This window comes from Salmo salar, chromosome 20 (genome assembly GCF_965601325.2).
Source record: "Salmo salar chromosome 20, fSalSal1, whole genome shotgun sequence".
Lineage (NCBI taxonomy): Eukaryota > Metazoa > Chordata > Actinopteri > Salmoniformes > Salmonidae > Salmo > Salmo salar.
Window position 1 is genome coordinate 32,438,831 of NC_138310.1, and position 21,651 is coordinate 32,460,481.

The window sequence follows — 21,651 nt, forward strand, 5'->3', positions numbered from 1 at the left end:
CTTCCTCTGCTAATTTCTCCTAAACCCGACTTAAATTTCCAATGCTGTCTGCCGCTGTTGCTCTGCTGTGCGGTGGGGGGGGAGGAGCCGTATCAAAACAGAGGAGGGTGGGGTGGGGGGGGGGGGGGGGGGGGCAGGAGCCGTATCAAAACAGAGGAGGGTGGGGTGGGAGGGCAGGAGCTGTATCAAAACAGAGGAGGGTGGGGTGGGAGGGCAGGAGCTGTATCAAAACAGAGGAGGGTGGGGTGGGGGGGCAGGAGCCGTATCAAAACAGAGGAGGGTGGGGTGGGGGGGCAGGAGCTGTATCAAAACAGAGGAGGGTGGGGTGGGGGGGCAGAAGCTGTATCAAAACAGAGGAGGGTGGGGTGGGGGGGCAGGAGCTGTATCAAAACAGAGGAGGGTGGGGTGGGGGCCAGGAGCCGTATCAAAACAGAGGAGGGTGGGGTGGGGGGGCAGGAGCTGTATCAAAACAGAGGAGGGTGGGGTGGGGGGGGGCAGGAGCCGTATCAAAACAGAGGAGGGTGGGGTGGGGGGGGGGGCAGGAGCCGTATCAAAACAGAGGAGGGTGGGGTGGGAGGGCAGGAGCTGTATCAAAACAGAGGAGGGTGGGGTGGGAGGGCAGGAGCTGTATCAAAACAGAGGAGGGTGGGGTGGGGGGGGCAGGAGCCGTATCAAAACAGAGGAGGGTGGGGTGGGGGGGCAGGAGCTGTATCAAAACAGAGGAGGGTGGGGTGGGGGGGCAGAAGCTGTATCAAAACAGAGGAGGGTGGGGTGGGGGGGCAGGAGCTGTATCAAAACAGAGGAGGGTGGGGTGGGGGGGCAGAAGCTGTATCAAAACAGAGGAGGGTGGGGTGGGGTGGGGTGGGGGGCCAGGAGCGGTATCAAAACAGAGGAGGGTGGGTTGGGGGGGAAGAAGCTGTATCAAAACAGAGGAGGGTGGGGTGGGGGGGCAGGAGCCGTATCAAAACAGAGGAGGGTGGGGTGGGGGCCAGGAGATTTATAAAACAGAGGAGGGTGGGGTGGGGGGGCAGAAGCTGTATCAAAACAGAGGAGGGTGGGGTGGGGTGGGGTGGGGGGCCAGGAGCGGTATCAAAACAGAGGAGGGTGGGTTGGGGGGGAAGAAGCTGTATCAAAACAGAGGAGGGTGGGGTGGGGGGGGCAGGAGTCGTATCAAAACAGAGGAGGGTGGGGTGGGGGGGCAGGAGCGGTAGCAAAACAGAGGAAGGTGGGGTGGGGGGGGGGGGGGGGCAGGAGCTGTATCAAAACAGAGGAGGGTGGGGTGGTGGGGGCAGGAGCTGTATCAAAACAGAGGAGGGTGGGGTGGGGGCCAGGAGCAGTATCAAAACAGAGGAGGGTGGGGTGGGGGCCAGGAGCGGTATCAAAACAGAGGAGGGTGGGGTGGGGGCCAGGAGCTGTATCAAAACAGAGGAGGGTGGGGTGGTGGGGGCAGGAGCTGTATCAAAACAGAGGAGGGTGGGGTGGGGGGGGCAGGAGTCGTATCAAAACAGAGGAGGGTGGGGTGGGGTGGGGGGGCAGGAGCGGTATCAAAACAGAGGAAGGTGGGGTGGGGGGGGCAGGAGCTGTATCAAAACAGAGGAGGGTGGGGTGGGGGCCAGGAGCAGTATCAAAACAGAGGAGGGTGGGGTGGGGGCCAGGAGCGGTATCAAAACAGAGGAGGGTGGGGTGGGGGCCAGGAGCTGTATCAAAACAGAGGAGGGTGGGGTGGTGGGGGCAGGAGCTGTATCAAAACAGAGGAGGGTGGGGTGGGGGGGCAGAAGCTGTGGGGGCCAGGAGATTTATAAAACAGAGGAGGGTGGGGTGGGGGGGCAGGAGCTGTATCAAAACAGAGGAGGGTGGGGTGGGGGGGGCAGGAGTCGTATCAAAACAGAGGAGGGTGGGGTGGGGTGGGGGATTAGGAGCTGTATCAAAACAGAGGAGGGTGGGGTGGGGGGGGGGGGGCAGGAGCAGTATCAAAACAGAGGAGGGTGGGGTGGGGGCCAGGAGCGGTATCAAAACAGAGGAGGGTGGGGTGGGGGCCAGGAGCTGTATCAAAACAGAGGAGGGTGGGGTGGGGGGGGGGCAGGAGCTGTATCAAAACAGAGGAGCGTGGGAGGGGGACAGGAGCTGTATCAAAACAGAGGAGGGTGTGGGTGGGGGGGCAGGAGCTGTATCAAAACAGAGGAGGGTGGGGTGGGGGGGCAGGAGCTGTATCAAAACAGAGGAGGGTGGGGTGGGAGGGGGCAGGAGCTGTATCAAAACAGAGGAGGGTGGGATGGGTGGGCAGGAGCTGTATCAAAACAGAGGAGGGTGGGGTGGGGGGGCAGGAGCTGTATCAAAACAGAGGAGGGTGGGGTGGGGGCCAGGAGCGGTATCAAAACAGAGGAGGGTGGGGTGGGGGCCAGGAGCGGTATCAAAACAGAGGAGGGTGGGGTGGGGGCCAGGAGCTGTATCAAAACAGAGGAGGGTGGGGTGGGGGGGCAGGAGCTGTATCAAAACAGAGGAGGGTGGGGTGGGGGGGGCAGGAGCCGTATCAAAACAGAGGAGGGTGGGGGGGGGGGGGGGGGGGGGGGGGGCAGGAGCCGTATCAAAACAGAGGAGGGTGGGGTGGGAGGGCAGGAGCTGTATCAAAACAGAGGAGGGTGGGGTGGTGGGGGCAGGAGCTGTATCAAAACAGAGGAGGGTGGGGTGGGGGCCAGGAGCAGTATCAAAACAGAGGAGGGTGGGGTGGGAGGGCAGGAGCTGTATCAAAACAGAGGAGGGTGGGGTGGTGGGGGCAGGAGCTGTATCAAAACAGAGGAGGGTGGGGTGGGGGCCAGGAGCAGTATCAAAACAGAGGAGGGTGGGGTGGGGGCCAGGAGCGGTATCAAAACAGAGGAGGGTGGGGTGGGGGCCAGGAGCTGTATCAAAACAGAGGAGGGTGGGGTGGTGGGGGCAGGAGCTGTATCAAAACAGAGGAGGGTGGGGTGGGGGGGGCAGGAGTCGTATCAAAACAGAGGAGGGTGGGGTGGGGTGGGGGGGCAGGAGCGGTATCAAAACAGAGGAAGGTGGGGTGGGGGGGGGGGGGGGGCAGGAGCTGTATCAAAACAGAGGAGGGTGGGGGGGGGGCAGGAGCAGTATCAAAACAGAGGAGGGTGGGGTGGGGGCCAGGAGCGGTATCAAAACAGAGGAGGGTGGGGTGGGGGCCAGGAGCTGTATCAAAACAGAGGAGGGTGGGGTGGGGGGGCAGGAGCTGTCTCAAAACAGAGGAGGGTGGGGTGGGGGGGGCAGAAGCGGTATCAAAACAGAGGAGGGTGGGGTGGGGGGGCAGAAGCTGTATCAAAACAGAGGAGGGTGGGGTGGGGGGGCAGGAGCTGTATCAAAACAGAGGAGGATGGGGTGGGGGGGGCAGGAGCTGTATCAAAACAGAGGAGGGTGGGGTGGGGGGGGCAGGAGCTGTATCAAAACAGAGGAGGGTGGGATGGGTGGGCAGGAGCTGTATCAAAACAGAGGAGGGTGGGGTGGGGGGGCAGAAGCTGTATCAAAACAGAGGAGGGTGGGGTGGGGGGGCAGGAGCTGTATCAAAACAGAGGAGGGTGGGGTGGGGGGGCAGGAGCTGTATCAAAACAGAGGAGGGTGGGGTGGGGGGGCAGAAGCTGTGGGGGCCAGGAGATTTATAAAACAGAGGAGGGTGGGGTGGGGGGGCAGGAGCTGTATCAAAACAGAGGAAGGTGGGGTGGGGGGGGCAGGAGTCGTATCAAAACAGAGGAGGGTGGGGTGGGGTGGGGGGGCAGGAGCTGTATCAAAACAGAGGAGGGTGGGGTGGGGGGGGGGGGCAGGAGCAGTATCAAAACAGAGGAGGGTGGGGTGGGGGCCAGGAGCGGTATCAAAACAGAGGAGGGTGGGGTGGGGGCCAGGAGCTGTATCAAAACAGAGGATGGTGGGGTGGGGGGGGGCAGGAGCTGTATCAAAACAGAGGAGGGTGGGGTGGGGGGGCAGAAGCTGTATCAAAACAGAGGGGGGTGGGGTGGGGAGGCAGAAGCTGTATCAAAACAGAGGGGGGTGGGGTGGGGAGGCAGAAGCTGTATCAAAACAGAGGAGGGTGGGGTGGGGGGGCAGAAGCTGTATCAAAACAGAGGAGGGTGGGGGGGCAGGAGCTGTATCAAAACAGAGGAGGGTGGGGGGGGCAGGAGCTGTATCAAAACAGAGGAGGGTGGGGTGGGGGCCAGGAGCGGTATCAAAACAGAGGAGGGTGGGGTGGGGGGGGCAGGAGCCGTATCAAAACAGAGGAGGGTGGGGGGGGGGGGGGGGGGGCAGGAGCCGTATCAAAACAGAGGAGGGTGGGGTGGGAGGGCAGGAGCTGTATCAAAACAGAGGAGGGTGGGGTGGTGGGGGCAGGAGCTGTATCAAAACAGAGGAGGGTGGGGTGGGGGCCAGGAGCAGTATCAAAACAGAGGAGGGTGGGGTGGGAGGGCAGGAGCTGTATCAAAACAGAGGAGGGTGGGGTGGTGGGGGCAGGAGCTGTATCAAAACAGAGGAGGGTGGGGTGGGGGCCAGGAGCAGTATCAAAACAGAGGAGGGTGGGGTGGGGGCCAGGAGCGGTATCAAAACAGAGGAGGGTGGGGTGGGGGCCAGGAGCTGTATCAAAACAGAGGAGGGTGGGGTGGTGGGGGCAGGAGCTGTATCAAAACAGAGGAGGGTGGGGTGGGGGGGGCAGGAGTCGTATCAAAACAGAGGAGGGTGGGGTGGGGTGGGGGGGCAGGAGCGGTATCAAAACAGAGGAAGGTGGGGTGGGGGGGGGGGGGCAGGAGCTGTATCAAAACAGAGGAGGGTGGGGGGGGGGCAGGAGCAGTATCAAAACAGAGGAGGGTGGGGTGGGGGCCAGGAGCGGTATCAAAACAGAGGAGGGTGGGGTGGGGGCCAGGAGCTGTATCAAAACAGAGGAGGGTGGGGTGGGGGGGCAGGAGCTGTATCAAAACAGAGGAGGGTGGGGTGGGGGGGGCAGAAGCGGTATCAAAACAGAGGAGGGTGGGGTGGGGGGGCAGAAGCTGTATCAAAACAGAGGAGGGTGGGGTGGGGGGGCAGGAGCTGTATCAAAACAGAGGAGGATGGGGTGGGGGGGGCAGGAGCTGTATCAAAACAGAGGAGGGTGGGGTGGGGGGGCAGGAGCTGTATCAAAACAGAGGAGGGTGGGATGGGTGGGCAGGAGCTGTATCAAAACAGAGGAGGGTGGGGTGGGGGGGCAGAAGCTGTATCAAAACAGAGGAGGGTGGGGTGGGGGGGCAGGAGCTGTATCAAAACAGAGGAGGGTGGGGTGGGGGGGCAGGAGCTGTATCAAAACAGAGGAGGGTGGGGTGGGGGGGCAGAAGCTGTGGGGGCCAGGAGATTTATAAAACAGAGGAGGGTGGGGTGGGGGGGCAGGAGCTGTATCAAAACAGAGGAAGGTGGGGTGGGGGGGGCAGGAGTCGTATCAAAACAGAGGAGGGTGGGGTGGGGTGGGGGGGCAGGAGCTGTATCAAAACAGAGGAGGGTGGGGTGGGGGGGGGGGGCAGGAGCAGTATCAAAACAGAGGAGGGTGGGGTGGGGGCCAGGAGCGGTATCAAAACAGAGGAGGGTGGGGTGGGGGCCAGGAGCTGTATCAAAACAGAGGATGGTGGGGTGGGGGGGGGGCAGGACCTGTATCAAAACAGAGGAGGGTGGGGTGGGGGGGCAGAAGCTGTATCAAAACAGAGGGGGGTGGGGTGGGGAGGCAGAAGCTGTATCAAAACAGAGGGGGGTGGGGTGGGGAGGCAGAAGCTGTATCAAAACAGAGGAGGGTGGGGTGGGGGGGCAGAAGCTGTATCAAAACAGAGGAGGGTGGGGGGGCAGGAGCTGTATCAAAACAGAGGAGGGTGGGGGGGGCAGGAGCTGTATCAAAACAGAGGAGGGTGGGGTGGGGGGGCAGGAGCTGTATCAAAACAGAGGAGGGTGGGGTGGGGGGGCAGGAGCTGTATCAAAACAGAGGAGGGTGGGGTGGGGGGGGGCAGGAGCTGTATCAAAACAGAGGAGGGTGGGGTGGGGGGGGCAGAAGCGGTATCAAAACAGAGGAGGGTGGGGTGGGGGGGCAGAAGCTGTATCAAAACAGAGGAGGGTGGGGTGGGGGGGCAGGAGCTTTATCAAAACAGAGGAGGATGGGGTGGGGGGGGCAGGAGCTGTATCAAAACAGAGGAGGGTGGGGTGGGGGGGGCAGGAGCTGTATCAAAACAGAGGAGGGTGGGATGGGTGGGCAGGAGCTGTATCAAAACAGAGGAGGGTGGGGTGGGGGGGCAGAAGCTGTATCAAAACAGAGGAGGGTGGGGTGGGGGGGCAGGAGCTGTATCAAAACAGAGGAGGGTGGGGTGGGGGGGCAGGAGCTGTATCAAAACAGAGGAGGGTGGGGTGGGGGGCAGAAGCTGTATCAAAACAGAGGAGGGTGGGGTGGGGGGCAGGAGTGGTATTAAAACAGAGGAGGCTGGGGTGGGGGCCAGGAGCGGTATCAAAACAGAGGAGGGTGGGGTGGGGGGGCAGGAGCTGTATCAAAACAGAGGAGGGTGGGGTGGGGGGCAGAAGCTGTATCAAAACAGAGGAGGGTGGGGTGGGGGGCAGGAGTGGTATTAAAACAGAGGAGGGTGGGGTGGGGGCCAGGAGCGGTATCAAAACAGAGGAGGGTGGGGTGGGGGGGCAGGAGCTGTATCAAAACAGAGGAGGGTGGGGTGGGGGCCAGGAGATTTATAAAACAGAGGAGGGTGGGGTGGGGGGGCAGGAGCTGTATCAAAACAGAGGAGGGTGGGGTGGGGGGGGCAGGAGTCGTATCAAAACAGAGGAGGGTGGGGTGGGGAGGCAGGAGCGGTATCAAAACAGAGGAAGGTGGGGGGGGGGCAGGAGCTGTATCAAAACAGAGGAGGGTGGGGTGGGGGCCAGGAGCGGTATCAAAACAGAGGAGGGTGGGGTGGGGGCCAGGAGCTGTATCAAAACAGAGGAGGGTGGGGTGGGGGGGCAGGAGCTGTATCAAAACAGAGGAGGGTGGGGTGGGGGGGCAGAAGCTGTATCAAAACAGAGGGGGGTGGGGTGGGGGGCAGAAGCTGTATCAAAACAGAGGAGGATGGGGTGGGGGGGCAGAAGCTGTATCAAAACAGAGGAGGGTGGGGGGGCAGGAGCTGTATCAAAACAGGTGGGTGGGGGGGCAGGAGCTGTATCAAAACAGAGGAGGGTGGGGTGGGGGGGCAGGAGCTGTATCAAAACAGAGGAGGGTGGGGTGGGGGGGCAGGAGCTGTATCAAAACAGGAGGGTGGGGTGGGGGGGGGCAGAAAGCGGTATCAAAACAGAGGAGGGTGGGGTGGGGGGGCAGAAGCTGTATCAAAACAGAGGAGGGTGGGATGGGGGGGCAGGAGCTGTATCAAAACAGAGGAGGGTGGGATGGGTGGGCAGGAGCTGTATCAAAACAGAGGAGGGTGGGGTGGGGGGGCAGAAGCTGTATCAAAACAGAGGGGGGTGGGGTGGGGAGGCAGAAGCTGTATCAAAACAGAGGGGGGTGGGGAGGCAGAAGCTGTATCAAAACAGAGGAGGGTGGGGTGGGGGGCAGAAGCTGTATCAAAACAGAGGGGGGTGGGGTGGGGAGGCAGAAGCTGTATCAAAACAGAGGGGGGTGGGGAGGCAGAAGCTGTATCAAAACAGAGGAGGGTGGGGTGGGGGGCAGGAGCTGTATCAAAACAGAGGAGGGTGGGATGGGTGGGCAGGAGCTGTATCAAAACAGAGGTGGGTGGGGTGGGGGGGCAGGAGCTGTATCAAAACAGAGGAGGGTGGGGTGGGGGGCAGGAGCTGTATCAAAACAGAGGAGGGTGGGGTGGGGGGCAGGAGCCGTATCAAAACAGAGGAGGGTGGGGTGGGGGGGGGGGGGGCAGGAGCTGTATCAAAACAGAGGAGGGTGGGGTGGGGGGCAGGAGCTGTATCAAAACAGAGGAGGGTGGGGTGGGGGGCAGGAGCGGTATCAAAACAGAGGAGGGTGGGGTGGGGGGCGGGAGCGGTATCAAATCAGAGGAGGGTGGGGGGGGGGCAGGAGCTGTATCAAAACAGAGGAGGGTGGGATGGGGGGCAGGAGCTGTATCAAAACAGAGGAGGGTGGGGTGGGGGGGCAGGAGCGGTATCAAAACAGAGGAGGGTGGGGGGGGGGCAGGAGCTGTATCAAAACAGAGGAGGTTGGGGGGGAGCAGGAGCTGTATCAAAACAGAGGAGGGTGTGGTGGGGGGGCAGAAGCTGTATCAAAACAGAGGAGGGTGGGGTGGGGGGGGCAGGAGCTGTATCAAAACAGAGGAGGGTGGGATGGGTGGGCAGGAGCTGTATCAAAACAGAGGAGGGTGGGGTGGGGGGGCAGAAGCTGTATCAAAACAGAGGGGGGTGGGGTGGGGAGGCAGAAGCTGTATCAAAACAGAGGGGGGTGGGGAGGCAGAAGCTGTATCAAAACAGAGGAGGGTGGGGTGGGGGGCAGAAGCTGTATCAAAACAGAGGGGGGTGGGGTGGGGAGGCAGAAGCTGTATCAAAACAGAGGGGGGTGGGGAGGCAGAAGCTGTATCAAAACAGAGGAGGGTGGGGTGGGGGGCAGGAGCTGTATCAAAACAGAGGAGGGTGGGATGGGTGGGCAGGAGCTGTATCAAAACAGAGGAGGGTGGGGTGGGGGGGCAGGAGCTGTATCAAAACAGAGGAGGGTGGGGTGGGGGGCAGGAGCTGTATCAAAACAGAGGAGGGTGGGGTGGGGGGCAGGAGCCGTATCAAAACAGAGGAGGGTGGGGTGGGGGGGGGGGGGCAGGAGCTGTATCAAAACAGAGGAGGGTGGGGTGGGGGGCAGGAGCTGTATCAAAACAGAGGAGGGTGGGGTGGGGGGCAGGAGCGGTATCAAAACAGAGGAGGGTGGGGTGGGGGGCGGGAGCGGTATCAAATCAGAGGAGGGTGGGGGGGGGGCAGGAGCTGTATCAAAACAGAGGAGGGTGGGGTGGGGGGCGGGAGCGGTATCAAAACAGAGGAGGGTGGGGTGGGGGGCAGGAGCTGTATCAAAACAGAGGAGGGTGGGGTGGGGGGGCAGGAGCGGTATCAAAACAGAGGAGGGTGGGGGGGGGGCAGGAGCTGTATCAAAACAGAGGAGGTTGGGGGGGAGCAGGAGCTGTATCAAAACAGAGGAGGGTGTGGTGGGGGGGCAGAAGCTGTATCAAAACAGAGGAGGGTGGGGTGGGGGGGCAGGAGCTGTATCAAAACAGAGGAGGGTGGGATGGGTGGGCAGGAGCTGTATCAAAACAGAGGAGGGTGGGGTGGGGGGGCAGAAGCTGTATCAAAACAGAGGGGGGTGGGGTGGGGAGGCAGAAGCTGTATCAAAACAGAGGGGGGTGGGGAGGCAGAAGCTGTATCAAAACAGAGGAGGGTGGGGTGGGGGGCAGAAGCTGTATCAAAACAGAGGGGGGTGGGGTGGGGAGGCAGAAGCTGTATCAAAACAGAGGGGGGTGGGGAGGCAGAAGCTGTATCAAAACAGAGGAGGGTGAGAAAGGGGAGAAAACAGGAAGCCAAGGGGGCCATATGAAAGATGAGTTGCTAAAATGATGCCGTAAATCAGTATTTTTCTCTTTCTCTATCTCGCCTCGCTCTCTCTCTGTATTATTCCAATTCTCTCTTCCGCCTCCATTTTCTCCCTCTCTCCCTCTCTCCTAGGGCTGTAGCGTATGCATAATACCGCTGTGTATTCCCAGTACCTTTGCTGCTGGCTTTTTGGCCGCTTGTTTTTTCCTCATGAATAAATGCTCCCCCATCTCTCTCCTATCAGTCCCATTAGATTCTGCTCCCCTCCTCTCCCTGCCAGAGCCAGACTATTGTGAGAGCCCGCCAACACCCCCTCAGCCCCCCTCCCCTAGCGAGTACTGAAAGCAAAGGCTGAGGGATTTCTAGTTGGAAGGCACAGGGCAGTCCTTTAATTTAGAGGGGGACTCTCTGGATTCGACCGCTGGGCTAGCGGTCCCTGATGGAGGCTGTTTACACGTGGTCTGGGTTTTATAAAGCCGTGCTTGGCTTAGCTTTGCCTGGCAGGATCGGGGTCGGGCCTACAGAAGTAGGATCTTAATTTCAGCAGCAAATTCAAATAATCCTGCAGCAACAAGAAATGTGAATTATTATACTGAAAAAAAATACAAAAAACATCATGTAAAGTTGCGTGGATTATATACAGTGCATTTGGAAAGTATTCAGTCCCCTTGACTTTTTACACATTTTGTTACTTTATAGCCTTATTCTAAAAGTTATTAAATACGATTTTTGCCTCATAAATACCTTATAATGACAAAGCAATAACAGGTTTTTAGAAATGTTTGCAAATGTATAAAAAAAAAAAAAACAGACATACCTTATTTACATAAGTAAGAGACTCAAAATTGAGCTCAGGGGCATCCTGTTTCCATTGATCATCCTTGAGATGTTTCTACCACTTGATTGGAGTCCACCTGTGGTAAATGTAATTGATTGGACATGATTTGGAGAGGCACACACCTGTCTATAGGAGGTCCCACAGTTGACAGTGCATGTCAGAGCAAAAACCAAGCCATGAGGTTGAATGAATTCTGGGGAAGGGTACCAAAAAATGTTTGCAGCATTGAAGGTCCCCAAGAACATAGGGGCCTCCATCATTCTTAAATGGAAGAAGTCTGAACTCTTTGACCTGAATGCCAAGCATCTGAACTCTTTGGCCTGAATACCAAGCATCACGTCTGGTGAAGCATGGTGGTGGCAGCATCATTCTGTGGGGATGTTTTTCAGCGGCAGTGACTGGGAGACTAGTCAGGATCGAGGGAAAGATGAACGGAGCAAAGTACAGAGAGATCCTTGATGAAAACCTGCGCCAGAGTGTTAAGGACCTCAAACTGGGGTGAAGGTTCACCTTCCAACAGGACAATGACCCTAAGTACACACCCAAGACTACGCAGGAGTGGCTTTGGGACAAGTCTCTGAATGTCCTTGAGTGGCCCAGCCAGAGCCTGGGTATTGTGTATAGATTGAGTAACAAAATGTGGAAAAAGTCAAGGGGTCTGAATACTTCTCGAATGCACTGTATTTGGATTATAAATGTGGATTATAATTAATGGACATTTTGTAGGGGTTAATACATTTTCCATGAGGGAAAATCAAGTCTGAAATTTAATAGTGGAAATTAAGAACTTCAGAAGCCTTTTTAAACCTCAAATACACTACAAGTTTTAAATGTACTGCATTGCAGGAATGTTCTCCTGCAACACAGTGATCAAATTAAGATCCTTCATCTTTATATTGTTCTCTGGATGATTTACATGGCTCCGTGCTCCAGCTCACTATAGTATGTCAGCTCCTCAGGTCCTCCCAAGGAACCACAGTGTCTGTCTATGTTACGGCTGTCGTAGAGAGGGGACCAAAGTGCAGCGTGGTAAGTGTTCATTATCTTTATTTAACAATGAAAACACTAGAACAAAGAAACCAACCGAAAAGCCAAACAGTTCCGTCAGGTAACGAATACAAAACAGAAAAGAACTACCCACAAAACACAGGCGGGGAAAGGCTGCCTAAGTATGATTCCTATTCAGAGACAGCAATAGACAGCTGCCTCTGATTAGGTACCATACTCGGCCCAACAAAGAAATACAAAACATAGAATGCCCACCCCACACCCTGACTAAATAGAGAAATAAACCGTCTCTCTCAGGTCAGGGCGTGACAGTCTAATGTAAAGAAAAGAGCCCTATCTCTCTCCTATACGCTCTACTCTCTCTCTCAGCTCAGCTCTCTGCTTGTACAGCCATATCAGAGGTCCCCAGCTCAAATATAGTTTTACATCAGAGCCGGGGCCTCTTCTTTTCGTGGTCGATATCATTTCCGCCCGCAGAGCTTTTCTCTCCGAGCCTCCATCTTCAGCTGGATCAATACCTCCCTATTCCCCAGCCCTTGGTCTGACCCCTGGTAATCACCTGACTTCCCATGCAGCCCCCAGGCAAGGTCAAGGGTCAAATGGCTGTATAGATCTGAGCCTTTGATCAAATCAGAGTGCCCGGTGGTGCACTCACATGCAGGTGCCAGGAAGGGTCAAGAGGAACTACTTTATATATCTTTTTTTTCTCTTCTCAAAGGTTGAGAAGGTTGAACGGTGGTGACAATGTTAGTCGAGTTGTGTAAAGGGTAGAAGCCCAGTGTTAGAGACCATGAACCCTGTGGTGCCGGTAGACTATTTACAGTGGGAAAACATAACCACTGGCCTCTCTCTTCCTTTCTATTGAAAAATCGAAATGTTTTGTTTGCTCCAGCTTTGGTTTACAGCAACTCAAGGCATTGTGCGCTCTTCCGTAGTGCGCCCAGAAGAGAGGTTTATTTGTTGCATTTTCCCCTTGTTTGTTATGCAATCAGAATAATCTCAGCGTCCTTTCGACCCCCCAGCCTCTATGATGACTCATCATCATGTTGAGACTGAGAGGGGCATGCAAGAAGCATCACCTCCATGAATTATAGATGTCTGAATCCTGTAGGAAGAAGTGCTTAACATGCTCTGTGTTGCTCTGTGATGCCATGGAGAGATCCAGGGCTCTGGAGACCTCCTGGGCTGCTGCTAACAACATGGCTGGTGGTTGGTGTCCTGGGGCACTAGGAGCGGTGGCAGAGGCAGGGTACCCCAGCAGGGACAATATCTGCATCCTAAATGGCACCCAATTCCCTTTATAGTGCAATACTTTTGACCAGGGTCAAAAGTAATGCACTATTAAGGGAATATAGTGACATTTGGGACGCACATAATATCACACACCTCATCTCTGGAGGCACAGGAGGGAAATTGAGGTGGAGGAAATTGTGGCTGTTTCATGCGTAAAGCTACCATTGGATCCCAAAGTATCTGGATGAGCCATTAGGCCAACACAGAGTGCCTCTGAGATCTCAAACAGTATGGAGTCTGTGCTTTTCACCACGCCCTCCAATAATAAACCAAGATGGCTATTTAAGACACTGTCTGAGGAGAATTTAGACCATTCTCTCAGACAACATGAAATTACTCAACAGTCTCACCTTTTTTGTCTTTTCAACAGTGAATATGAGGTCTTATCATAATCTGTGGGTGGTTAAGTACTTCTGAGACTATTTTTGTTTGGCTGAGGCACAAATATTGATAGTTTCTGTATAACCTCACAGTTACATTTTTGGAGAGAAAGCTGACAGTGAAATTTATGCACTACAAGCCTCCGTTCTTGTTTTGCATCCTTGTGGATATCTCACAGCCAGGGTGGCCCGAATCAGTATTCAGGCAGACAGCCCCCAGCAGACATTGATGCTGTGCCAGTATTTATGTCGCCGGGCAAGTTTCTCCCTCTCGTTCCAAGGCAAATTCATTGCAAGTCTCTTCAGAATGTGACAGGTGGAACTGTGTGATTAATTTGGGCAGTCGTTTTTAATGTGCTCCGGGATGCGCAACTCTTATTGTCTTCCCCCCACACACGTCTATTACGAAATCTGCCAGAAAAATGTCAGGAAGAATCATCCGGTTGGTTCCACCCTTGTCTCCTGTCTCGTCCTCAGCCCTGCTGCTTCATTCCAGGTCTGAGATATGAGGTTGTCATGGGGCTAGCCTAGCACTGAGAACCAGTCTGGACTGCTGTTTCTCTGTCTGAATAAATCTCCCGCTCCCAACGTGTTGAAAGCTGCGTGAATGTCAAAACCATGCGTTTGAGGTGTGGAGCAGAGGAGAGGGATGGGGAGGCTGGGGGTGAGGAAGGGGTAGGGGGGCAGAGAGACTGAACCATCCCGTGAAGCTAGTCCCTGGTTACATGCGGTTGCCAGGTGCAGATGTTGCTGCTCACTCTGCCTGCCTCCGAACCGGTAGCCAGGTATTCTCTCTCTTCCCTCCTTTTTTTGTTGGGTGGGGGTTGTTTTTGAATATCCATGAGAGGACAAACCCACTGGGGCCTTGCTCCTGTCAGGGAACTTTGTGAGCAACATATCTCTCGGCTTTTAACAATGTCCCCTCTGACTGGTCCAGCCTGCCGTCATGCTGTTGGTGTGTTTGTGGTTTTGCATTTTCACCATTTGGCTAATGTGTTCCCTCTTCTCACTTGGCCCTAGCTGGCTACTACAGTACAGAGGATGTTCTCTCAGTTCAACAGTGAGGGAATGGGCGAGTGCTGCTCTACCCAGCCACTTTACAACCATATTGTACAGGATGGCATTGGCCCAATTTGGGCTGTCCCTGACAAAACAAAACATTGGTCGGCCTAGAGTCGTCTGTTCTTTAAAATCTGTATTTTTCCATATATAGACACACCCTATTTTTGAATAAAATCAACAATATGTAGGCTACAGTACTTTGCCTGATGCTTTAAGTACTGCAATGAAAAAGTATGACACACAAATTACTAAGGAGGGAGACAGAGATCAATATAGCCTAACCAGAAAAAAACCCTGTTCCCAACCCGAACCACCTCCTCCCGCTGGCCTTCGCAGATTCTGACATTATGCTCCAGAAGTTGCCGGGTAATAGGCCACACCAGCGGTCGGCAACCTTTTCCATTTGGAGTGCCAAGTTATTCTACCATTTCTACTGATCTGCGCACCAGTTACGATTTACATATGCACATTTTCATGGAACAGTTTTATTTCATTTATAATAAATTCTTCATATCTCAAAATCAATGTCATGTGATTAATCAACATTCTATCTAAATGAAAATGATACAAATCTAAAAGTAACTTCTATTGCCAATATGTAAAAATAGCCTACACATCTAACAAATAACAACATTGCAGCCCGCAGGTAGAAAATATCCTGATAAAAATAAATATCCTATCAATCACATTGGCTATACATACAGTAGTACTATACATACAGTAGTACTATACATACAGTAGCCTGTCTGCAAGGAACTTGAAACATTGTATCAACTATTAACTTGAGTTTCCTGGGCCAGTGAGTTCCGGACGGACGGACAGACAGACAGACACAGCTGCAGGGTATTTGCGAAAGGCATAAGAAGTAATCAGGAAGGCCTTTTTCATGACATTTCCACAGGATCAGAGCATGACATTTTTTCCGATTTCATGCTGAGTGGTTATCAAAAGGGAGAGAGCTGGAAAGATTTTTCAAATAGGCTACATTGAGGAACTATTGTCATTCTCCATGGATGTAAAAACAGACTTAGTTTACTTGCTTTGAGAAGCTCCACAGTGAGTTAAGACATTCAGAAATAGTATCAGATCCCCAAATGGGCACATTTTTTTATCCTACATTTGCGCGTAGGCCAGGTAGTCAAGGCCTAGTTCTATGCGTAATCAGGTGCGTGTCCTTACTCAAGATTGACAGGAGCGCTCCAAACAAAAGACAATGAATAAATTGACAACTCGTGAATGGAATTAAATAAACCAACGCTTTTTGTGTAGCGTAGATTTTTGTGTCGACTCCTACAATGACAATGGTAAGACTGTTATAATAATATACTGCTCAAAAAAATAAAGGGACCACTTAAACAACACATCCTAGATCTGAATGAAAGAAATAATCTTATTAAATACTTTTTTCTTTACATAGTTGAATGTGCTGACAACAAAATCACACAAAAATAATCAATGGAAATCCAATTTATCAACCCATGGAGGTCTGGATTTGGAGTCACACTCAAAATTAAAGTGGAAAACCACACTACAGGCAGATCCAACTTTGATGTAATGTCCTTAAAACAAGTCAAAATGAGGCTCAGAAGTGTGTGTGGCCTCCACGTGCCTGTATGAACTCCCTACAACGCCTGGGCATGCTCCTGATGAGGTGGCGGATGGTCTCCTGAGGGATCTCCTCCCAGACCTGGACTAAAGCATCCGCCAACTCCCGGACAGTCTGTGGTGCAACGTGGCGTTGGTGGATGGAGCGAGATATGATGTCCCAGATGTGCTCAATTGGATTCAGGTCTGGGGAATGGGTGGGCCAGTCCATAGCATCAATGCCTTCCTCTTGCAGGAACTGCTGACACACTCCAGCCACATGAGGTCTAGCATTGTCTTGCATTAGGAGGAACCCAGGGCCAACCGCACCAGCATATGGTCTCACAAGGGGTCTGAGGATCTCATCTCGGTACCTAATGGCAGTCAGGCTACCTCTGGCGAGCACATGGAGGGCTGTGCGTCCCCCCAAAGAAATGCCACCCCACACCATGACTGACCCACCGCCAAACCGGTCATGCTGGAGGATGTTGCAGGCAGCAGAACGTTCTCCACGGCGTCTCCAGACTCTGTCACGTCTGTCACGTGCTCAGTGTGAACCTGCTTTCATCTGTGAAGAGCACAGGGCACCAGTGGCGAATTTGCCAATCTTGGTGTTCTCTGGCAAATGCCAAACGTCCTGCACGGTGTTGGGCTGTAAGCACAACCCCCACCTGTGGACGTCGGGCCCTCATACCACCCTCATGGAGTCTGTTTCTGACCGTTTGAGCAGACACATGCACATTTGTGGCCTGCTGGAGGTCATTTTGCAGGGCTCTGGCAGTGCTTCTCCTGCTCCTCCTTGCACAAAGGCGGAGGTAGCGGTCCTACTGCTGGGTTGTTGCCCTCCTACGGCCTCCTCCACATCTCCTGATGTACTGGCCTGTCTCCTGGTAGCGCCTCCATGCTCTGGACACTACGCTGACAGACACAGCAAACCTTCTTGCCACAGCTCGCATTGATGTGCCATCCTGGATGAGCTGCACTACCTGAGCCACTTGTGTGGGTTGTAGACTCCGTCTCATGCTACCACTAGAGTGAAAGCACCGCCAGCATTCAAAAGTGACCAAAACATCAGCCAGGAAGCATAGGAACTGAGAAGTGGTCTGTGGTCCCCACCTGCAGAACCACTCCTTTATTGGGGGTGTCTTGCTAATTGCCTATAATTTCCACCTGTTGTCTATTCCATTTGCACAACAGCATGTGACATTTATTGTCAATCAGTGTTGCTTCCTAAGTGGACAGTTTGATTTCACAGAAGTGTGATTGACTTGGAGTTACATTGTGTTGTTTAAGTGTTCTCTTTACTTTTTTGAGCAGTGTATATTGAATGCATTAACAGAAATGACCGTAACCAAACAAACATTGTAGATGACAAATGATGATAATTAATAGTAAAGGTACTACTGGTGTTGCTTGTGTGCCATCCCCGCAGCCTTCACAATGGATTAGCCCACTCAGACAGGCGGGAATCAGACAGGTGTCTCTTGTCCCACAGTTGTGTCAAGTTGGCTGGAAATCCTTTGGGTGGTGGACCATTCTTGATACACACTGGAAACTGTTGAGCGTGAAAAACCCAGCAGTGTTGCAGTTCTTGACACAAACCGGTGCCCCTGGCACCTACTACCACACCCCGTTTAAAGACACTTCACCCTCTGAATGGCACACATACACAAACCATGTGTCTCAAGGCTTAACAATCCTTCTTCAACCCGTCTCCTCCCCTTCATCTACACTGATTGAAGTGGATTTAACAAGTTACATCAATAAGGGATCACAGCTTTTGCCTGGATTCACCTGGTCAGTCTATGTTATGGAAAAGGCAGGTGTTATTAATGTTTTGTACACTCAGTGTAGACTCAGCAAAGGCCTATAATGCTATGTAGTAATAGCCTGGAGCCATGCTAGCCAAACACCTCCCTGACAGACCCCCTCCATCTCCTCTATGTTTTTAGTGTTTGTTCTCACTTTTCACTTGCCTCTGAGAACACCTTTCCAGAAAAATCACATGATTTCACATGAACTCTCACATGCGAAATCATGTGAAAACAATTGTTTTTGGGACAGTTCACATGTTTTCATGTGCATTTTCATGTTACCACATGTTGCTTTAAACATTGTCACATGTTATCACATTAACTTCACATTAGATCACGTGTTTTTGGAACCATTCACGTGTTCACATGTGAAATGCATGTGTTTTTATCCATAAGGGCAACTCCATCCTTTACACTCTGCTGCAGGAGATGTTTCTTAACGGGTTGGCTGTGGGGGGGATGAGAGCTCTGCTTTGCTATTTTGCTATTATTTTCCTCCTTATCCTTCTCCTACTATCTAGCCCTCTGTGGCCTCCTCATCCTCTACTCGCATTCTCATCCTCAGTGATAATCTCCATTGCCCATGCATGTTTTTAGCTCGGCCCCAACAATAACAGTGGGAACTAGCATTACTGTGTGAGGCGCCCGGCTGTTGAGGTGCACACTAAGAACACATTTCACATCCTGTTGTCAACAGGAAAATCAAGCACGGAGAAAGGCTGGTGTTTTTTTTTTTTTAAAGGACTGAGTGGTAAGAGAAAGACAAATGTTGCTTCATTACAGGTTGTGTTGAGCCAGTAACAGGCTCATCTAGGTAGAAATATGTGACAATCAATTTGCTGAGAACCCCCGGCGCTAAATGGGAAAGTGATTGACAGGGGGCCTAAGCCACTTGCAGTTCTGTAATGCCCTGTACCTTTAATGAATGTATTTTCACAAGTAAAGCCCTGGAATTATGGTTTGTAAACATTCCCCGGAGAATTAAGGGACAGGCAGCAAACAGGATGTTTTTTTTCTCTAATACTGAACTCACTCTCACACACATGCACGCGTACATACATAGACACGTGCACACACACATACACACATAATTGATTGTACACAATGGAACATTTGCGTAGGCTTTGTGTTGTAAAAAGACATTCTAATGTCAAGGCCTTTTAATGATCCTATCTTTCCCTCTCTTTCTGTTTCTCTCAGAATCGCTCTTTCTGTTTCTCTCTCTGAATCTCTCTTTCTCTCTCTTAATCTCTCTTTCTGTTTGTTTCTTTCTCTCTGTTTCCGTTTCTCTCTCTGAATCGCTCTTTCTGTTTCTCTTTCTCTCACTCTCTCTCTTTCACTCACTGCCTCTGAATAGCATCAATGACTTTGATTAGTTCTAGAAAGGAAATCGATGCATTAATAATTATGTTCCCTCTTTTTTATCGACCTGACCTCCAGTTTAAATGTCTCAGCTCCCCTTCTCCTGTAAGAATGGTTCAATATGGGAGTTTAGGGCTTCACCATGGTCTTAAGATGTTATATAGACAGATATAACAACCACACACACACACACACACAGTCACTCATGTCATGTTGAGCCACAGAATCTCTTGACTTACCTCTGTCCCCAGTCAGGAGAAGTCTTCTGAATGAGATGATTTAAGGCCAGGAGTGTAGCTCTCTGGAGAGATCTTGGCCTCTGGGCGGTAGCATACCTGGGTTCAAATACTATTTGAAATGATGTCAAAAAATTAAGCTGGGCTTGATTGAGTTTGCCACGGGCAATAGAACCAGTAGAGCCGTCACAAAAGTGCAAACGCACGAATCTAGCCCTCCAGGCAGGCTAAAGCAAACGCTAACCGTTTTTGATAGATTTTGAATAGTATTTGAATCCAGGTCTGGACTGTAGTGCTGATTGCTCCGCGTTACTTAATTCTACATTTAGACCCACCATGCTACAACACAATGGACCGCTGTGTCTCCTTTGACCCAACGTCTCCCTTTGTGCCGGAGCTCTGAAAAGCAGTTAAACCAAATAAAGAGGGGCACTTAAATATGTTGCCACAGAAACTTAATTGACAGATTGAAGCCAGGCAGGCAGTGTTTTTCAGGGGGCCTTCTCTTCTCTATGGCTCTTTGCGTGAATAGCTTTTTTTCTTTTCTATCTGGCTCCCCCACTGTGAGGTCCAGGACGTCTCACCAACCGGTCCACTCCTATTTCCACAACTTCACTTCCCATTGTAGTGTGAGAGGGGCGGCCTGGAGGAACATTTATTCACTTTAAACACCTAATGAACGTGAGAAACGGAAGTAGAGAATAAATGAGAGAAGAGCTTGTGTGCCTTGTAAAGGAATGCTAGTCATGCAGGACACAGGTGGCTATAGAGGTTGTGGCATTCTACAGAATTATGATCTTAGTTTGATCACTTTTGGTGATGAGAATTTTCCTGCACATTAGGAAATGCAGATGAGCTTCATAATTTACATAAATTCACTGAAAACCCGTACTAACACATGGTTATATTAACAATATTGCACTTTTCATGTAGCCTAATTTTGGCCAGCTAATAGCTTAACCACCGATCAAACAACATTATGGACTAAACGTTCAAATCCTGTTGCTGCAGGATTATTTTGCTGTAACAATACTGATCTAATTAAGATCCATACCTGTAGGCTACATCAGTATATTCTATATACAGTATACTACATATATACTACATCTGTATAAGCCATATGCAGTATACTATACCATAATTGCACATTTGCATTTTAAAACTTGTAATCCTTTTCACAACTAGACTTGAAATGCATTAATGTTAACATACCAATGAAAAATGTTGTTTATAGGACATTATGATCTAATGATGTGTGGAAAGCGCAAATGATACATTCACATCCTAATCAAAATAATAATGGACAAGTTTCTGTTGAATGAACAACCTTCACTCTACAACACAGCTCATTATTCTTCTGTTTGTTTTTCAACCTTTTGTAAACCATTGTATTTGCACAGAAAACTCCAGAGTAGCGTTATTGTATTGTGTACTGCTTTTAAACCTTGAAAACTCTCTCAAACGCCACACTTTCGCTCCCTTCATCTTCCCTTGTTTGTGTTGAAAGCTGTCACTGAACAAGAAGTCACATAAAAATAACATATGCACTGATTATGAGTTTGTTGGTGGTGGTAGTTGGGGAAAGGGGGATAAAATGAATAATTCCTTATGTTTCCCTTTCTCTTCCCTTGTAGTGTGACAGCGAGAGTGACGTTGATGACAAGGTAAGACTTTTTTCTGTTTATTTTCCCCACCACATGAAGTGTACGTGAGGAGTTGTGAATAACAAATGTTGGGTTCCTGACTGAAGAAGAAGAAACAGCCTTCGGTTAAAGAGAGGAGAAGAATAACAGACTACTAGATGAGGATGAGTAAGAAAGAAACTGACAAGGAACACAGCTCAGTAAGGTATATATTTGCACTGTTAGTTTTTCACAATGCAAATGATAACACTGCTTTTACAGGTGTAAGAGAATGTTGCGTCTTCAACTCCTTAAACCTGTTAATGACTCCCTCAGCCTGTACACAACATATATCACATTCACATACAGTACAACAATGTGATGCAGAGAAGAACCTGCTTTTAGAATATAGATCATACATCGCATACAGTGCATTCGGAAAGTATTCAGACCCCTTGACTTTGTTCACATTTTGTTTTACGTTACAGCCATATTCTAGAATGGATTAGATATTTTTTTCTCATCAATCTACACACAATACCCCATAATAACACAGCAAAAACATTGTTTTGAACATTTTTGCAAAAATACGGAAATATCACATTTCAAGTATTCAGTCTTTACTCAGTACTTTGTTGAAGCACCTTTGGCAGTGATTACAGCCAAGAGTCCTCTAGGGTATGACGTTACAAGCTTGGCACACCTGTATTTGGGGAGTTTCTCCCATTCTTCTCTGCAGATCCTCTCAAGCTCTGTCAGGTTGGATGGGAAGCATCGCTGCACAGATATTTTCAGGTCTCTCCAGAGATTTTCAATCGGGTTCAAGTCCTGGCTCTGGCTGGACCACAAGAACATTCAGAGACTTGTCCCGAAGCCACTCCTGTGTTGTCTTAGCTG

At 51.7% G+C, this 21,651-nt stretch overlaps 1 protein-coding gene across 7 annotated transcripts in view; it reads left to right on the plus strand.

Annotated features, from left to right (window-relative positions):
* The window catches only part of LOC106580457 (autism susceptibility gene 2 protein), a 429,740-nt gene that overhangs the window by 273,540 nt on the left and 134,549 nt on the right, over nucleotides 1–21,651 (plus strand). For 6 of the 7 annotated variants that reach the window (XM_045703232.2, XM_082966367.1, XM_045703236.2 and 3 more), the window contains one exon: nucleotides 20,767–20,796. In XM_045703232.2, the coding sequence (XP_045559188.1) occupies nucleotides 20,767–20,796 (30 nt within the window). Of the gene's footprint in view, nucleotides 1–11,405; nucleotides 11,423–20,766; nucleotides 20,797–21,651 lie in introns of those variants that run through there. The other variant, XM_082966370.1, reaches the window with a different exon arrangement.